The 14,169-nt window shown below is 41.3% G+C and overlaps 1 protein-coding gene across 2 annotated transcripts in view; it reads left to right on the forward strand.

The window, feature by feature from the left end:
* Nucleotides 1-14,169, forward strand: part of DNAH5 (dynein axonemal heavy chain 5) — a 209,694-nt gene that overhangs the window by 7,191 nt on the left and 188,334 nt on the right. For both annotated transcript variants that reach the window (XM_008689897.2, XM_008689898.2), the window contains exons 2-7: nt 2,790-2,924; nt 5,986-6,070; nt 8,763-8,923; nt 10,068-10,289; nt 12,677-12,814; nt 13,573-13,749. In XM_008689897.2, coding sequence (XP_008688119.2) covers nt 2,790-2,924; nt 5,986-6,070; nt 8,763-8,923; nt 10,068-10,289; nt 12,677-12,814; nt 13,573-13,749 — 918 coding nt within the window. The remainder of the gene's footprint in view (nt 1-2,789; nt 2,925-5,985; nt 6,071-8,762; nt 8,924-10,067; nt 10,290-12,676; nt 12,815-13,572; nt 13,750-14,169) is intronic.

Below are 14,169 nucleotides of genomic sequence, written 5' to 3' on the forward strand. Positions count from 1 at the left end.
GTGAGAGTTGAGATCAACAAACTTGTGTGTGGTCTTTCCTCTACTTGGCTCCAGGGGCTTGCTTCATATTACTTGTCTCTAGAGACAGAACAATCAGTTTATTCAAGAACATATTCGTTGCTTAACACGCTTTTTAGCGTAGCTCTGAAAACATTTACTTTAAAAACACTTTGTAGGGGTGCCTGGGTGGCACAGCGGTTAAGCTATGGGCCTGCTTCCGCTATGAGCCTGCTTCTTCCTCTCCCACTCCCCCTGCTTGTGTTCCCTCTCTTGCTGGCTGTCTCTATCTCTGTCGAATAAATAAATAAAATCTTAAAAAAAAAAACACTTTGTAATTCACTTTGTACACATGATACTTCTTTGGAATTTTTCTTCCTATGTGATACTTAAGTAAAAATAGAATAATTAGCGTTCTGTTTTAGGGACCAATCTCTCCTTTCCTCCACTAGGATATGGAAGAAAAAAAAAATATATATATATATTTCTTCCCCTTTGGAGTCTTATAAAATCAGGTCATAGAGAATGTGTTGCCATGGTAGAGTCTTATTTCAGTTTCTCTGTTCTTCGGAAGCCTTCAGTTGCTTCACATCCTAACTCTTCTGGTTCTCTGGTTCTTTTCTTTCTTTGTCGCTACCCAGCATTGGCCATCTTATTTTGATGCCCGATTCTTGGCTCCCCTGGTTGCCCACCATGTTCTCAAGCTGCTGAAGCCATTTAGTACAAACCCCGAGAGTTCACTTTGAAAAGCATTTTTATTCCTCCCTGCCAAGAAGGAAGAAAACAGTCGAAACAATGGGACATCGTCCTTGTTTTAGCCTAGCCACATTTGAAAACAGATTTAAATTTACTTCTATTTGATGTTTATGGAACGTATACTTTGTGTCAGGACCTGTGTTAGTTCCTTTAGGGAGAAATGGCAAGAAAATAGGCTTATTGTTTATTATTTTTTTAAACCTTAATCCCTCCCTCCACCCCTAATTCTTCTTTCAAGCAGTCCCTTCAGGTTCTGGAAAACAAATGTTAATTGCATGGGTCCACAGATGGCCTTTCAACCCCTCTGAAATCCCCAACTTTTTCTCATCATTGTTTTTAAGTTCTTCTTGTGTTTAAAAAAATTCTTTCTTTTTCTTTTTTATCTTTAGAGAGAGAGAGTAAGAGCGTGCATGCAAATGGGGGGAGGGGCAGAGGCAGAAGGAGAGAAAGAGAATCATAAGTAGGCTCCACACCCAGTGTGGAGCCTGATGGGGGGCTCCATCTCATGACCCTGAGATCGTGACTTGAGCTTGAAATCAAGAGTTGGACTCTTAACCAACTGAACCACCCAGGCAGGCACCCCCCAAAATTCTTTGATTGTAAATTCCTCTCTATCTACTAGTACCACACCTCTTTCCTTCATAGTCAAGTTTCTGGAAAGAAGAGTTTATAGTCAGTATCTTTGTATTTCTCTTTTCTCAATCAACTTTTTCTCAAGCCTACGTCCATTTGCTTTCTGTCCAATCAGTGAAATTATTCTACAAGGATTACTCTGTTATCTACTGCCACATAACATACCACACCAGAACATAAGGGCTCACAGCAGCAACCATGATCTGTTCTTACCTGTCTTGAGTATGTGGGTGATTGGGCTCAACCGGGTGGTGGTTCTGCTTCACATGGCATTGGGCTGGATTGCAGTCATCTATAGGTTGGAATGTCCAAGATAGCTTCCTCACATGGAGGAAGGTTGGTTCTGGGGTGTTGGCTAGGTTGGCTGGGGCTGTTGACCAGAACACCTTGGTTTTTCTTCCATGTGGTCTCCCCATGTGGCTTGGACTTCTTCCAGCATGGTAGCTGGGTTCCCAGGTGGCATTCCCAAGCACAAAGGCAGAAACTGAAGATCTCCTAAGGATTAGCCTAGCTGGGTTTGAGGTCTTACCTTTCCGTGCATTCTTTTGGTGAAAACTGGTCACAGGGCCCGCCAAATTCAAGAGCGGGGGAGGTTCATGGCATGGTCCTATTGCCAAAGAGCTGTGGGATGCCACAGCTGCAAACACAGTTAGTTACTAAGGATGTCCTAACTGGTGTATCCATATTGCTGAATATTTTGCAGCTATCACACAGATAGGAATAGCCTATATTGAAGTAGAAAAAGGTCTGTGGTGTATTATTAAAAGAAAATGCATGAAAAATTTTATAGTATAATATAGAGATGTTTGTATACATTTGCATATGTTTGTATTGGCATAGTGCGTATGGAAAGATACACTTCAAACTGCCCACATTGGTTATATTGAACATGCCTTAGTATTATAATTAACAGTCAGTTTAAAGGTAAGCAATGGTATTCAGAAATCAATTTCACGACCAGATATAAATCTGTAAACAAACAATAAAGGTAGGAGATAACGTAGGAGAATATTACTTTAAAGCCTTAGAGGATGTTTACAAAAAATGGGAAACTCTTTTTTTGTGTGTCTGTTGAATGTTTATGTATGCATAGAAATCTGTAAAGATTTAGAACAAAATAATTGCAGTAATAATTTCTGGATGGCAGATGATCTTTCTTTCTTTTTTTTCCTTTTAGCTTCTGTGTATTATACAATTTTAAAAACAATGAGCACATCTTATTTTCATAATAGAATAACATTATTTCTAAAAATGGAAGATAGTACATAAAAACTGGTACCATTAAGGTGTCTGTTATCCGAATACGCAAGACTTGAAAAAGCAATAATCACATAAAATTATCATAGAATGAATCCATTTGAGAACAGCAGTTGTCACGTAACATTTTTGTTCCTTTCTTACAGCAAAGACTGAAGGAAGAGAAGGAAGCCAAACGGGCACATTTGGATAGTAGGCATGACTACTTATTTGCGATTGTAGCTTCCTGCATAGACCTGGACAAAACCGAAGTGGAAGATGCCATTCTTGAGGGGAATCAGGTGAGATGCATTTGAGTTCTCACTGGCTTGATTATGGAGGGCACAGAGAGTCTATTGACCCAGTTCTATGGCAGGATCTGTGTTGGGCTGTAGAGGGGATGTCTGTTCTAACATGGGCAAGACTCCATTCAGATGGTACAGGTGGTGGCAGATTGACATACGGGCTCTCCAGCTCTTCATGTTGAGTGGTGTACTTATAACTGTCATTTAAGTCTGATGGTTCTGACAGCAATGTCTGCATGTTTCTGAATCCAATGATGCTGGGTTCAGGCGCCATCTTGGAACCTGGGTTTGGAGAATAGAGTCTCCTCTCTGCTTCTGATTTATTATGTTTTGCATTTATCCTGTTCTAACCTGGGTGATTGAATTGTGCCGTAGTTTCCTGATTTTGACTTTGGTTTGGCAGCTGAATCTGGTTTCTTTTGTTCCTGAACTTAACTTCCATTTTCTGCCATGATTTCCCTCCAAAATCTGGGGTGTGATTTGATTTTGGAGAGGGAAGATCAAAATATGGGGGGATATAATTTCCTGAGCACAAAGAAAGGTATATCAGGAGGGCTGTGATGGTTGCTGAATGGTTTTTTTTTGTTTGTTTGTTTGCCTTTTTAGTTTTTAGGCATAAAAATAGAGGGAGAGAGGGTGAGATGTTTCCGGTGATAGGGGTGTCACACTATTGATAATGTTATTTGGTGGTACCCTTATAAATGTTTAACAACCAGCTTTGAGCGAGGGTAGAGGGAGGCACTATTTTGAGTGTTTGCTGATTTCCATGGTGTTAATACTCCCACCATGGATGATTCCAGACTATCAACATGATGTTACTAAAGGCTTAGTTGGAAAGAGTTGTGATCAATTGGCTGTCATGAATCAGTATGAGCTGGCTCCAGCACTCCACTGGCTTTGTTCCTTCCTGCCATGTCACTCTGGTGAGGTCACTAGGAGTCAACAGTGAGGGGTGGATAACACTAAAATGGCTCAACCACAAGATGGATCAATCAGGGATTGAGGAAATGCCCTTTTCCTCCCTTTTCTCCTCCTCATCACAGCTAACGTTTGTTGAGTATTTACCAGGCGTCAGTCCCATCTAAGTGACTTTCATCTGTTACCCCACTGAATTTTTATAATGCCAGGAGGTAGATAATATCATCCCCCCAAGATGGAGGCCCAGAAGGAGACAGAATCACTTGCCTGATTCAGTCGTGGAGGGAGTGTTCCACCGGTGAAATGCTTAACTCTGCCCTATTTCCCAGTTCGGACATCGGATTTGGGATCATGCAAGTGGAATATATGAGTAAAATTTCTGAACTGTAGGAAGCCCAAGTTAAACTGCCTTGTCATATTCAGGACCAGGAAGGTCAAAACCTGGAGGCTGAAAGAAAACATCCTGGCTTGGGCCCACAAGCAACATAGAGGGGCAGGAGTTTCAATACTGGCCTATTGGAAATACCTCCTTCATAGTCTTGGCTTAGAAGTTATTCTCAACGAGGGCATCCCACTTGGCCCCATAGCATCCTCAATCAAGGAAGTGTAACGAAACAGGACAACTTGCTCTTCCCTATATATCGTAGTTCTGTCTATAATATGGTGGAAATGGAAAGGGGCTTATTTTTTTCCACAGTTAAATTTTCAGGCTAGAGTTTATCGTATGGAAACATTTTAAATTGTGGTAATGGCAGAGAATGTAAAACATCTTAACCTTTTTTTTTTAAAGTAGGTTCCACACCCTACAACACTGAGATTAAGACTTGAGCTGAAATCAAGAGTTGGATGCTTAACCGACTGAGCCACCCAGGCACCCCATTAATCATTTTTAAGTATACAGTTCAGTAGTGTGAAGTATGTTCACATCGTTGTGTAACCAACCTTCAGAACTCTTTGTCTTGCGAAATGAAAACTCAATATCGTCAAACAATCCAGCCCCGTAGTCCCTGAAAACCACTATTCTATTTTCTGTCTCTGTGAATTTGACTACTTTAGACACCTCATATAAGTGAATTCATACGGTATTTGTCTTTTTGTGACTGGCTAATTTTATGCAGCAAAATGTCCTCAAGGTTCATCTGTGTTGTAGCACGTGTCAGAATTTCCCTCCTTTTTAAGGCTGAATAATATTCTATCATATGTATATGCCACATTTTGTTTAGCCATTCATCTGTTAATGAACAGAGTTGGGTTGCTTCCATCTTTTGACTACTGTGGATAACGCTGCAGTGAGCATCGGTGTACAAATACCTCTGCAAGACCTGCTTTCATTCTTTTGGATGTACACTCGGAAGTGGAGTTTCTGGATCATAGAGTAATTCTATTCGTATTTCGAGAAATCATCATACTGTTTTCCATACTGACTGCACCATTTTTATGTCCTTACCAACAGTGTACAAGGGTTCCAATTTCGCCATATCCTTGACAACATTTATTTTCTGGGTTCTTTTTGACAGTATCCATCCTAATGGTCATGTAGACTTTATCCTTTTTCTTCTAATTTGAATTTAAAAATGTGCCAATGACTTTAAAAGAAGTGCTTCTGCTTCCATTGGTGGTAGACCAGTTGGCAGTCCTCTAGCTGAACAGTGAAGCTCATGGACTAAGTTCTGGACTACTACTGGATGGAGTGTTCCATAATCATGTGTGTTCTTCTGTCATTTTTCACGGAAAATCACAATTTAATATTAATTATCTCTAGTGTATTAGGCTGGGTTTTGAAAGGTATGTTCTCTCTTTCTGATCTGCAATTGAGTGAAAACAAAACACTTCTATATTTATCTGCTTTCAACAGCTCAGCACTTTCGGAAATTAGCAAAATTGGAGAGACGGTCTCTTTTCAAATGTGTATGTGTAGCAGATATGTTCATGATTAATTGAATTCCTTCGTTGGATTATGTTTTTATTATGGTGAGGCATTTACTCTCTTTGTTTTTTATGTTGCGAAAAATCTGATGCCTTCTCTATGGTTTGCATTAGATGCGGTTTTATCTGAAAAAGAAAGATGACGGCAACTCCTGATTTAAATATTGCTTCAAATTCAGGACGAAGTTGTGACCTTGCCTTTTCTTTTTCACAGATTGAAAGAATTGATCAGCTTTTCGCTGCTGGAGGTCTTCGTCACCTTATATTTTATTATCAGGACGTGGAGGTAGCCGAAACAGGTATCCAAACTTGGTGTAATGTAACCTACAAATGTGTTGCTTGGTTCATCTGAGGATGGCATGAAGCAGAAGGCCACCCTCAGAGCTGACGGGGCCTCTTACGCTTCCATCTTGGCAGGTGGGACAAATGGGTCTCTGTGAGGTGAGGCCCAATTTCCATTTTCCTCTCAAGGAAAGGGGACAGATAATGATGGGTATCTAGCCTGGTTGTTCTAACTTTATTTGAGGTATTTTGTTTCCCGTTTCAGGCTGTGCTGGTCTTTGAGGAATAATAAAGTACTTTACATTTTGAGACTTCTTTTCCTCCCGTACTAGTTCATTCCATGCAGTTATGTTCTAGAACATTTTATGGGCATCTGCTTCTTTTCTATATAGATAACATTTATTTTTAACGTAGGGATTGTTGCCAATGAGCATAATGAGTTTTCTAGTTAAATATCACATTATGTTTATTTTCTACCGACGATGATTCAAACGAGTAATATGGAATGACAAGTTTAGTTATTTTCACTTAAGAAAAATTTGCAAATCTTTGTGTGGATTCAATTGGCATATCCCATTCTACTTTTATGTGGATTCATATAATTTTAAAACCAAACTAGGGACATAAACAAAAATATTATGATTATATTAAAATATTATATTCATCCTTTTATGACCTTTTTGAAGAAAGGGAAAATAGTTACTGCTGTTGTCATAGAGCATGGCTAATACTTTTTTGTTTAAAAACTGTGAAAATTATGCATGTATACTCTAAGTGATTGACATTTTTCTAGAATTATTAATATGAAATTTTGTGGTCAGAAAGTTCATTATTCTTTGACTGAAAAGATCAAAATAATAGAGAACTTTGGAATTCTTTCCCAGATTGCAAAACATAAAGTCAGATGAAATGTTGAGTTCATCTATGAAATGTGCACTGGGTGAGGTAGGCCTTTGTGTGTAAATCTGACACCGAACGATAAGGGTTCATGGGTTGTAGACACGATGCAAGTTTATTTTCATTTCCCACTCTCCCTCTAAACCTTTTTCAGTGGGACTGGTCTTAATCTTTTGACCTTAGATTAAAATTCAGACCATTCCATGATTTTTCCGGATATTCTTAGGTAAGAAAAATTCCTATAGATGCTTCATATGACAAGTACTATCTCAATTCAGAAACTAAAAAAAAAATATCTAGTTGATCAAAATTAATTGATCTGAAGTTCAACCTTCTTCATTCCTGTCCTCCCCCTTCCTTCCACCCTAGCAGGGACCTCGGAAGGTTAGTATTTGCAGTAGGAGAGAAGCATATGGTCCTCTTCTGCTTCTTCACCTTATCTTCTGGAACCGCCTGTCCACATTGTGTTAACCACAGTTGCTGACTGTGTCAGGCTTGAAGTAGGGCAGGGACAAGAGGGGAGAGGTGGCAGGAAAGCTTTGACTTGACCGACACTGTCACTGTCACAGTTGGCTGACCTTGATTCTCTGGGTCTTTGCTCTTGTGGGCACTAGGTGGATTCTCCAGAGATGGCCACCGGTGGCTGTGCATCCCACAGTGCTATGTTGTCCTCCTGATGAGAGCTATCTGCTGGTTATCTTTACTGGACGCATTCACTGTCAAAGCTCCAGTCCAAGTCTCTAGCCCAGCTAGGGGGAGAGCCTAGAAGAGGGTTTCTCCAAGAGGTTCTAATCCCAGGTTTTAGGATTCAACTTCTAGTCCACGTCCTTCCCCAGATCCCTCCCTTGGCACTGTCCTCCCACCCCAATAATCTTGCTTGAGCTACCGATTCACTTGGAGAGCTAAAACTTGCGTGGGCAGATAAAAGCACAGTGGATGAGCTCTGCACACTTAAATGATCCAATCAATGAGCTGCATGCTTAGATGACTGAAAGTGAATTTTCAAATAACAATAATGAGAATGCTTAGTGAACGACGATTTTTATGTGCTTTTCTAAGGTTTTCATATGTATTAACTCCTTTAATCCTCACAACAACTCCAGATGCTTGGATTTAGTATTATTATTTGCATTTTTCAGCTGAGAAAAATTAAGCACAGAAAGATTAAGTAACTTGCTCAAGGTCACATGGCCAGGAAGTGCAGCCTGAGACTCAAGCCTTGGGAGTCTGGCTCTAGAGCTCACACCATTCGTCACGATGCTCTCCTGGTTCAACAGGGTCCTGACTTTAGCGCCATACTGAGGGTGCAGCAGGGGTCTGGAGTCTTATAGTTAGAGCTGCTTTCTGATCTTGGCTCTGCCACCTGTTGGCTGGGACTGGGGGCAGATCACAGCTGCCTTTAGGGTTGTAGTGACTTTAGTAACATAGACAAGGTACCAAGCAGGGGAGCTAACACAGAGCACGTGCAATAGATGCTGTCTCCTCCCTCACCCCTTTTCATTGGCTCTGCTGTGGCCTATTGTGGGTGGAAATGACTTTTGTAGCTTCGGCAAGAATCTACTTTGGACCAAACCTCTATTCCTGTGCCTCTCATTCCTGTTTTTTCCTGGAGCAACAATTTTGAAATAAACCTGTGATCCAGAATCAGTCCGCTCCTTTCAGGACTTTGGCTAGAGATTGTCAAAGCTGTGGATCTTCCAGGGCACATGGATGAGTCAACATGACAATATTCTCATAAGGAGGCTTCATTCCAAGAGGCAACCACGTGGACTATAAATAGTTTGCTGAAACTAAAATTCTCTGCCCTTGTAGGACAGCTTGGCTCTCCAGGGGGAGTAAATCCTCTTTCTGAGAAGATTAAAAAACCTAAGGTGTTCGTGACCGAGGGAAAAGATGTCGCTCTTACTGGAGTATGTGTGTTCTTCATCAGGACTGACCCTTCCAGAGCCATCACCCCTGAGAACATCCATCGGGTAAGGGGCAAGAACAGTCCTTTACCCCCAATTGCCAAAAGTCACATAAATTCTACCAAAAAAAAAAAAAAAAAATCCCTCCCTATAGAGGTAACCACTGTGTTCATCAGCTATCTAAAACTACTTTCAAAGAACTACTTCTAAAAGCATTCACAGCAAACAAGTGGACATTTCCTTTAAATCTGCTGAATCAGAGGACTTAATATTCAGTTTATTAACAAGAATTGATATTATATGTATGCATGTGCAAGCGTGTGTGTATGTGTGCATGAACACTGAAGTCTTTCCTTTTAAAAATCCCCATACATTACTTACTTAGTGGCAAATTTCATACATTTAAAGGAAGATTTACAATGATGGATATATAATTTTAATTTTTGTGCAAAGTGTAAATCTCCTCAGCCCTCGGTGCATTATCTGCTTGGAGCAAATAAACTGGTAATGTCTTGCGTTCTGTTTAGTTCATGCTTTTGTTTTGAGGATTGCAGTTGAGAAGAGTACAAAGCTTATGTCTTAACCAGGGTATCAAAAAAGTAATTTCCTGGACTTAGAGAATGAACCTACCAACAGATCAAAGCCCTACCGTATATAAAACAGAATTTTGACCTAGGGCTGGCAGCAATCTGCCCAGAAAACCAAGCCCCTTCTCTGTGAAGGAACCCAGGTAGCCAGCCTGCAATGTGAGACTGGCAGGAAACCAGTGAGGAAGCTGATCAGGAATCACTGTAGCGATGGGCCAGCGTGATCAGGACCTGGTTCGTGACTGTCAGCCTCCTTCACTGTGTCCGTACTCCCGGCATACTTCCCTGGGGCCAACCAGAGAAAGCCAAATAGGCACCCCTCCCCAACTGCACAGGACGCCCTGCTTCCTGGAGCTGCCTCCAGCTCCGCCACACCTGAAGCTGTCCCTTTTCGCCACTAGGAAGCTTTCCTACTCCCTTGCCTGCTTCTGAGTGTCTGTTGAGATGCCGGCGGTGGTGACTGACCTTGCTGTAGCCGGCTCATAGCTTTTGCCCTTCTCCTTTGGTTCCTCTTCGTTGACTTCTGCAGGATAGTTGATGGATGAACAGCATTCAGAAATGACTCGGTAGCTATGTTGCGATTGCAGGTAATTTTTACAGTGGAGGCTCTCACTGTTTTCCAGGAGGTGAGCTTTAATATGTTAGACACCGCGGATGGGGGCCTGCTCAGTAGCATGAGGCGTTTGCTGGCGGATATCTTCATTCCTGCTCTCAAGGCCACGAGCCATGGCTGGGGCGAGCTCGAGGGTCTTCAGGAAGCACCCAGCATTCGGCAGGAATTCTTGAGCTCTCTGGAAGGCTTCGTGAGCGTCCTGTCGGGTGCCCAGGAGAGTTTGAAGGAGAAGGTAAGAATGAATAAGGTATTCCTTTAGAAGTTATCAGATGGTGAAAAATCAACATGTAAGTATGTAATGTTTCTCTTAGATGGTCTTAATTCCCTTGCCCAGCAAACCTTGAAAACATTTTGTGGGCATTGTGATTGCCCCTTCAAGAGGTGGTGGTGACTGGATTTAAATTGTTCCACTTTGGAGCGATTAATGCATTAGGGGCTACTTAGGAGTGTTGGCCATGATGGAGGGTCTTATTCAATCATATTGTTTGACTGCAAACGAAAGTGTGTGAAATGCTTGTGGCAGTGCTCTGCATTCTAGAAGGAAAGGAATTTAGAACTAGGGTGTGTGGTGTGTGTCTGTGTATGTCTGTGTGTGCACACGCATGTGTGGGGTAGGTGGTGGGTAGGGATGGAGGAAATCCTGAAATGAGAGAGAAGGGAGAGAGGAGTTGACATATCTGGTGGAAGTGGATTAGATTCAGTCTGTGACCAAAAGGGCCTTTAAGAATAAGTTTGGGAAATGTGAGATTTAGCTTCCATAAAATTTGTGCGATCTACGGTAAGCCTGTGTTACTGGTTCTTTGGGGCAGAGGGTGGTGGATGCAAAACCATGACGGACGGCAGCCCAGATCAGGCATGTATGGGAGACAGAGGAATGTAGCCTACGATACCAATGACAATGTATTTTTTTTAGAAGATTTTATTTATTTATTTGAGAGAGAGAGAGAGAACGAGCAGGGGGAGGGGCAGAAGGAGAAGCATACTCCTCGCTGAGCAGGTCACCCAATGTGGGGCTCATTCCCAGGACCCCAGGATCATAACCTGAGCTGAAGGCAGATGCTTAACTGACTGAGCCACCCAAGTACCCCACCAATGACAATGTATTACTCACTTCTCTCCAAAGAATACTGAGATTTTTGGACCTAGTAGGATAGTGGGGGAGAAAGGCCTTAGGCTTTCTAAAGGATGTGGAGTAGGGGAGTGGAGTAAATTACATTCAGACAGGAGCAGGATGATTCCACCTATCATCTGAGTTGTGTTTGTAATGAACTCTGATGCAGGCTATAGTAAGATCCAAGCTGAGCAACTTAAATTGTTATTCTACCTAAAAAAGCAGTGCTTTCCTAGGGTTCCACCTCCTGTTGTGGTATAGATATCAAAAAAGTGGATGGATCGCCACCTAGTGGGAAGGTCATGCCACTTCATGAAGTGCGTAGCCCTCCCCTGGGAAACCAAGGATCGCTCTGGGAGATGTGGCACATGGCAGGTGCAGAGTGGGGGAGGTCAAGGATGGAGGCATGCTGGGAGTTTCTTCCAGGCTAGGGGAACCGTGAGCATAGGCCCAGTGGGTTTTCAGAGCTCTGTTGGAGTGTAGCCAAGTGAAAAACACAGAGTGGGGAGGCTAGGTTCTAGGAGGACAAAGTGGTGTCTCTGAGCCCCATGTAGATGGGACAGACATAGAACTTCTGAGCATGGGAGCCAGGGCTGGAGGCCATCAGATAAGGTTAGAGCTGACAGGGATTTAGTAGGAAGCCAAGTGAAGGAAATGGGAAAAGTCTGGTTCTACCTTGGTTCCCAACAAGCCCTTAGGGCCTGGGCTTTGTCATGTGGCTCTTTGGCCATATGGGCATTTGAGGGTGACATAACCACACCTCCTCCAGCTGGTTCTGAACCAGTTGAGAGAAATGTAGTTGTTCTGTGGTTGGTAAAGGGGGATTAGGCCTGAAACCTGAATTTAGGCATTCACAGAGCCAGGTGCAACTTTACCAGAAGGAGATGTCCTCCTTCTCAAATAATGAGGTCCATTTATGTGTGTGAGAAAATGCACCAGGTTTCTTTATCAAGTCAAAATCCAACACACCTCCTTCTCCATCCTCTTCCTCCTTCCTCCCCGAAACAAATCTGTGTGTTTGCCATTGAACCTGCAAACTATAAGGATGTTACTGGGTAAAGACCTGAGAGTCTTTTCATCTGGTTAGTGTCAAAAAAAGAATGTAATGGATTAGAAATTACTCTTCCTCCAATCGATTTCCTTGAAGCTCCCCCATTTTCTTTGTTTTTGTGAGTTGACTCTTTAATTTCTAAGTAATTTCTACGTTCCTTATTAATTCCCAAATTTTATGATGTTAGGATGATTCTCTCTCTCTAGTAAACTTCTTTTCTTTCTTTCTTTTTTTTGGGACCCAAAATCTGCCCTCAGTCGTCTCCAGGCATGCTTAATTCATAGGGAGGATCGAGCATCGTGTATCACACTATGCTTCCAGGGACTTTTCTTCAGGGAACAGGGTAGTTTAGAGAAAACCTTATGATCCTTCTAAGCCTAGGGGTCAGCCAGAAGTGTGTGTGTGTGCGTGTGTTAAAATTAACATCATCTTATTATTTAATTTTCATTTTAATTAGGTGAACCTTCAAAAGTGTGACGTATTTGAGCTGAAAACCCTGAAGGAACCAATAGACTACTTGACTCTAGCTAATAACCCTGAGACTTTGGAGAAAATAGAAGGTTGTATGAGAGTATGGATCAGACAGACAGAGCAGGTAATTTCCAGAAACGAAACGTCAGTTTCATGTGCCACATTACTGAAGTACTCAATGGAAAATAGTATATCATATGTCATTCCCATTTGCTTGAGTATTTAACCTTAAGCCCCTAAAAAGGTGAGAAGTTCAGTGCGATTTAATTTATAGTTATTAGTTAAGAAGAGGTAGTAAGAATTTGAAGAGTTGAAAGCAAATGGCTTTAAATTCTTATGTAACAAGAAGACTTCACTTTGCCTTTTGTTTTCTCAAGGTGTATTTTACTTGAGAGAGGACCTCTGTAGAAGTACAAGGAGTTTTCCATTCACTGTGCCCTCCAAAAGAGAGCTTGAGACTTAACTTAAAAAATTTTTTTTTAGAAAAATCCTAAGTGAAGGTGAACATTGAATCACAAAGTAAGCACAATGAAAATTAACCAACTTAAGGCATGGGTGCTTTCCAATGTTATATTGCTCCAAGATTATGCATCAAGTGGATTTAGGAAACTTTCTGAGGTCAAGTGCTCCAGAAGTTCTTCAGAGCTTTTTTTTTTTTTTTTAATAAGTAGTTTTCAGTTAGAGCAAGTCAACTACATTTTTGCTAAAGTTTAAAGTTTTAGAAATGAATGCAAGTAAAAGGCTGTCATTTGAAGCATGCACATGAATAAAAATATATCATGATTCCAATAGCATAATTCATTTGCTTATTTTTTTGCCTGTGCATAACTTTCATACTGCCAGCCCTAGTCAGAGGTTCAAGACTCTGCTGTGCACTTTCAGGTCCTAGCGGAAAACAACCAGCTGCGTAAGGAAGCAGATGACCTTGGGCCCCGAGCAGAGCTGGAGCACTGGAAAAAAAGACTGTCCAAATTTAACTATCTTTTGGATCAATTAAAAAGCCCGGATGTGAAGGCTGTGTTGGTTGTGCTTGCTGCTGCCAGGTCGAAGCTTCTGAAGGTGGTCAGCCATTTCTTTTTGCTTTGTAACGCGGGAATGAAAATTCTCTGTGTGCATTTTCATGCCGTAGAGTAACTAGGTACCGAAAAATGTTATGTCACCTTTAGGAACAAACTTTAAGATTGGATAATATTGCCCTTTTATAATTCTGAGTGCTGTGGAAATAGCCTTTGAATCAACAGTATCTGTTGGCTGGTGTCCGTGTAAGTATATGTATTATTAGAGGGCATTGCATGTAATTAAGATGTAACATAATATCATGATTTTATATATATTTTGAATTCAGACCAACCAGGAGTAGTAAAATAAGAAATTAACTTGAATATGTTTTTTTAACCCTAGAATATTGCTTTTATATCCCTGTGTAACAAATTACCCTACAACTTAGCAACATAAAATAGCAAACATATATTATGTCAC

This window comes from Ursus maritimus, unplaced genomic scaffold, assembly GCF_017311325.1.
Source record: "Ursus maritimus isolate PB19 unplaced genomic scaffold, ASM1731132v1 scaffold_15, whole genome shotgun sequence".
NCBI classification, from domain to species: Eukaryota; Metazoa; Chordata; class Mammalia; order Carnivora; family Ursidae; genus Ursus; species Ursus maritimus.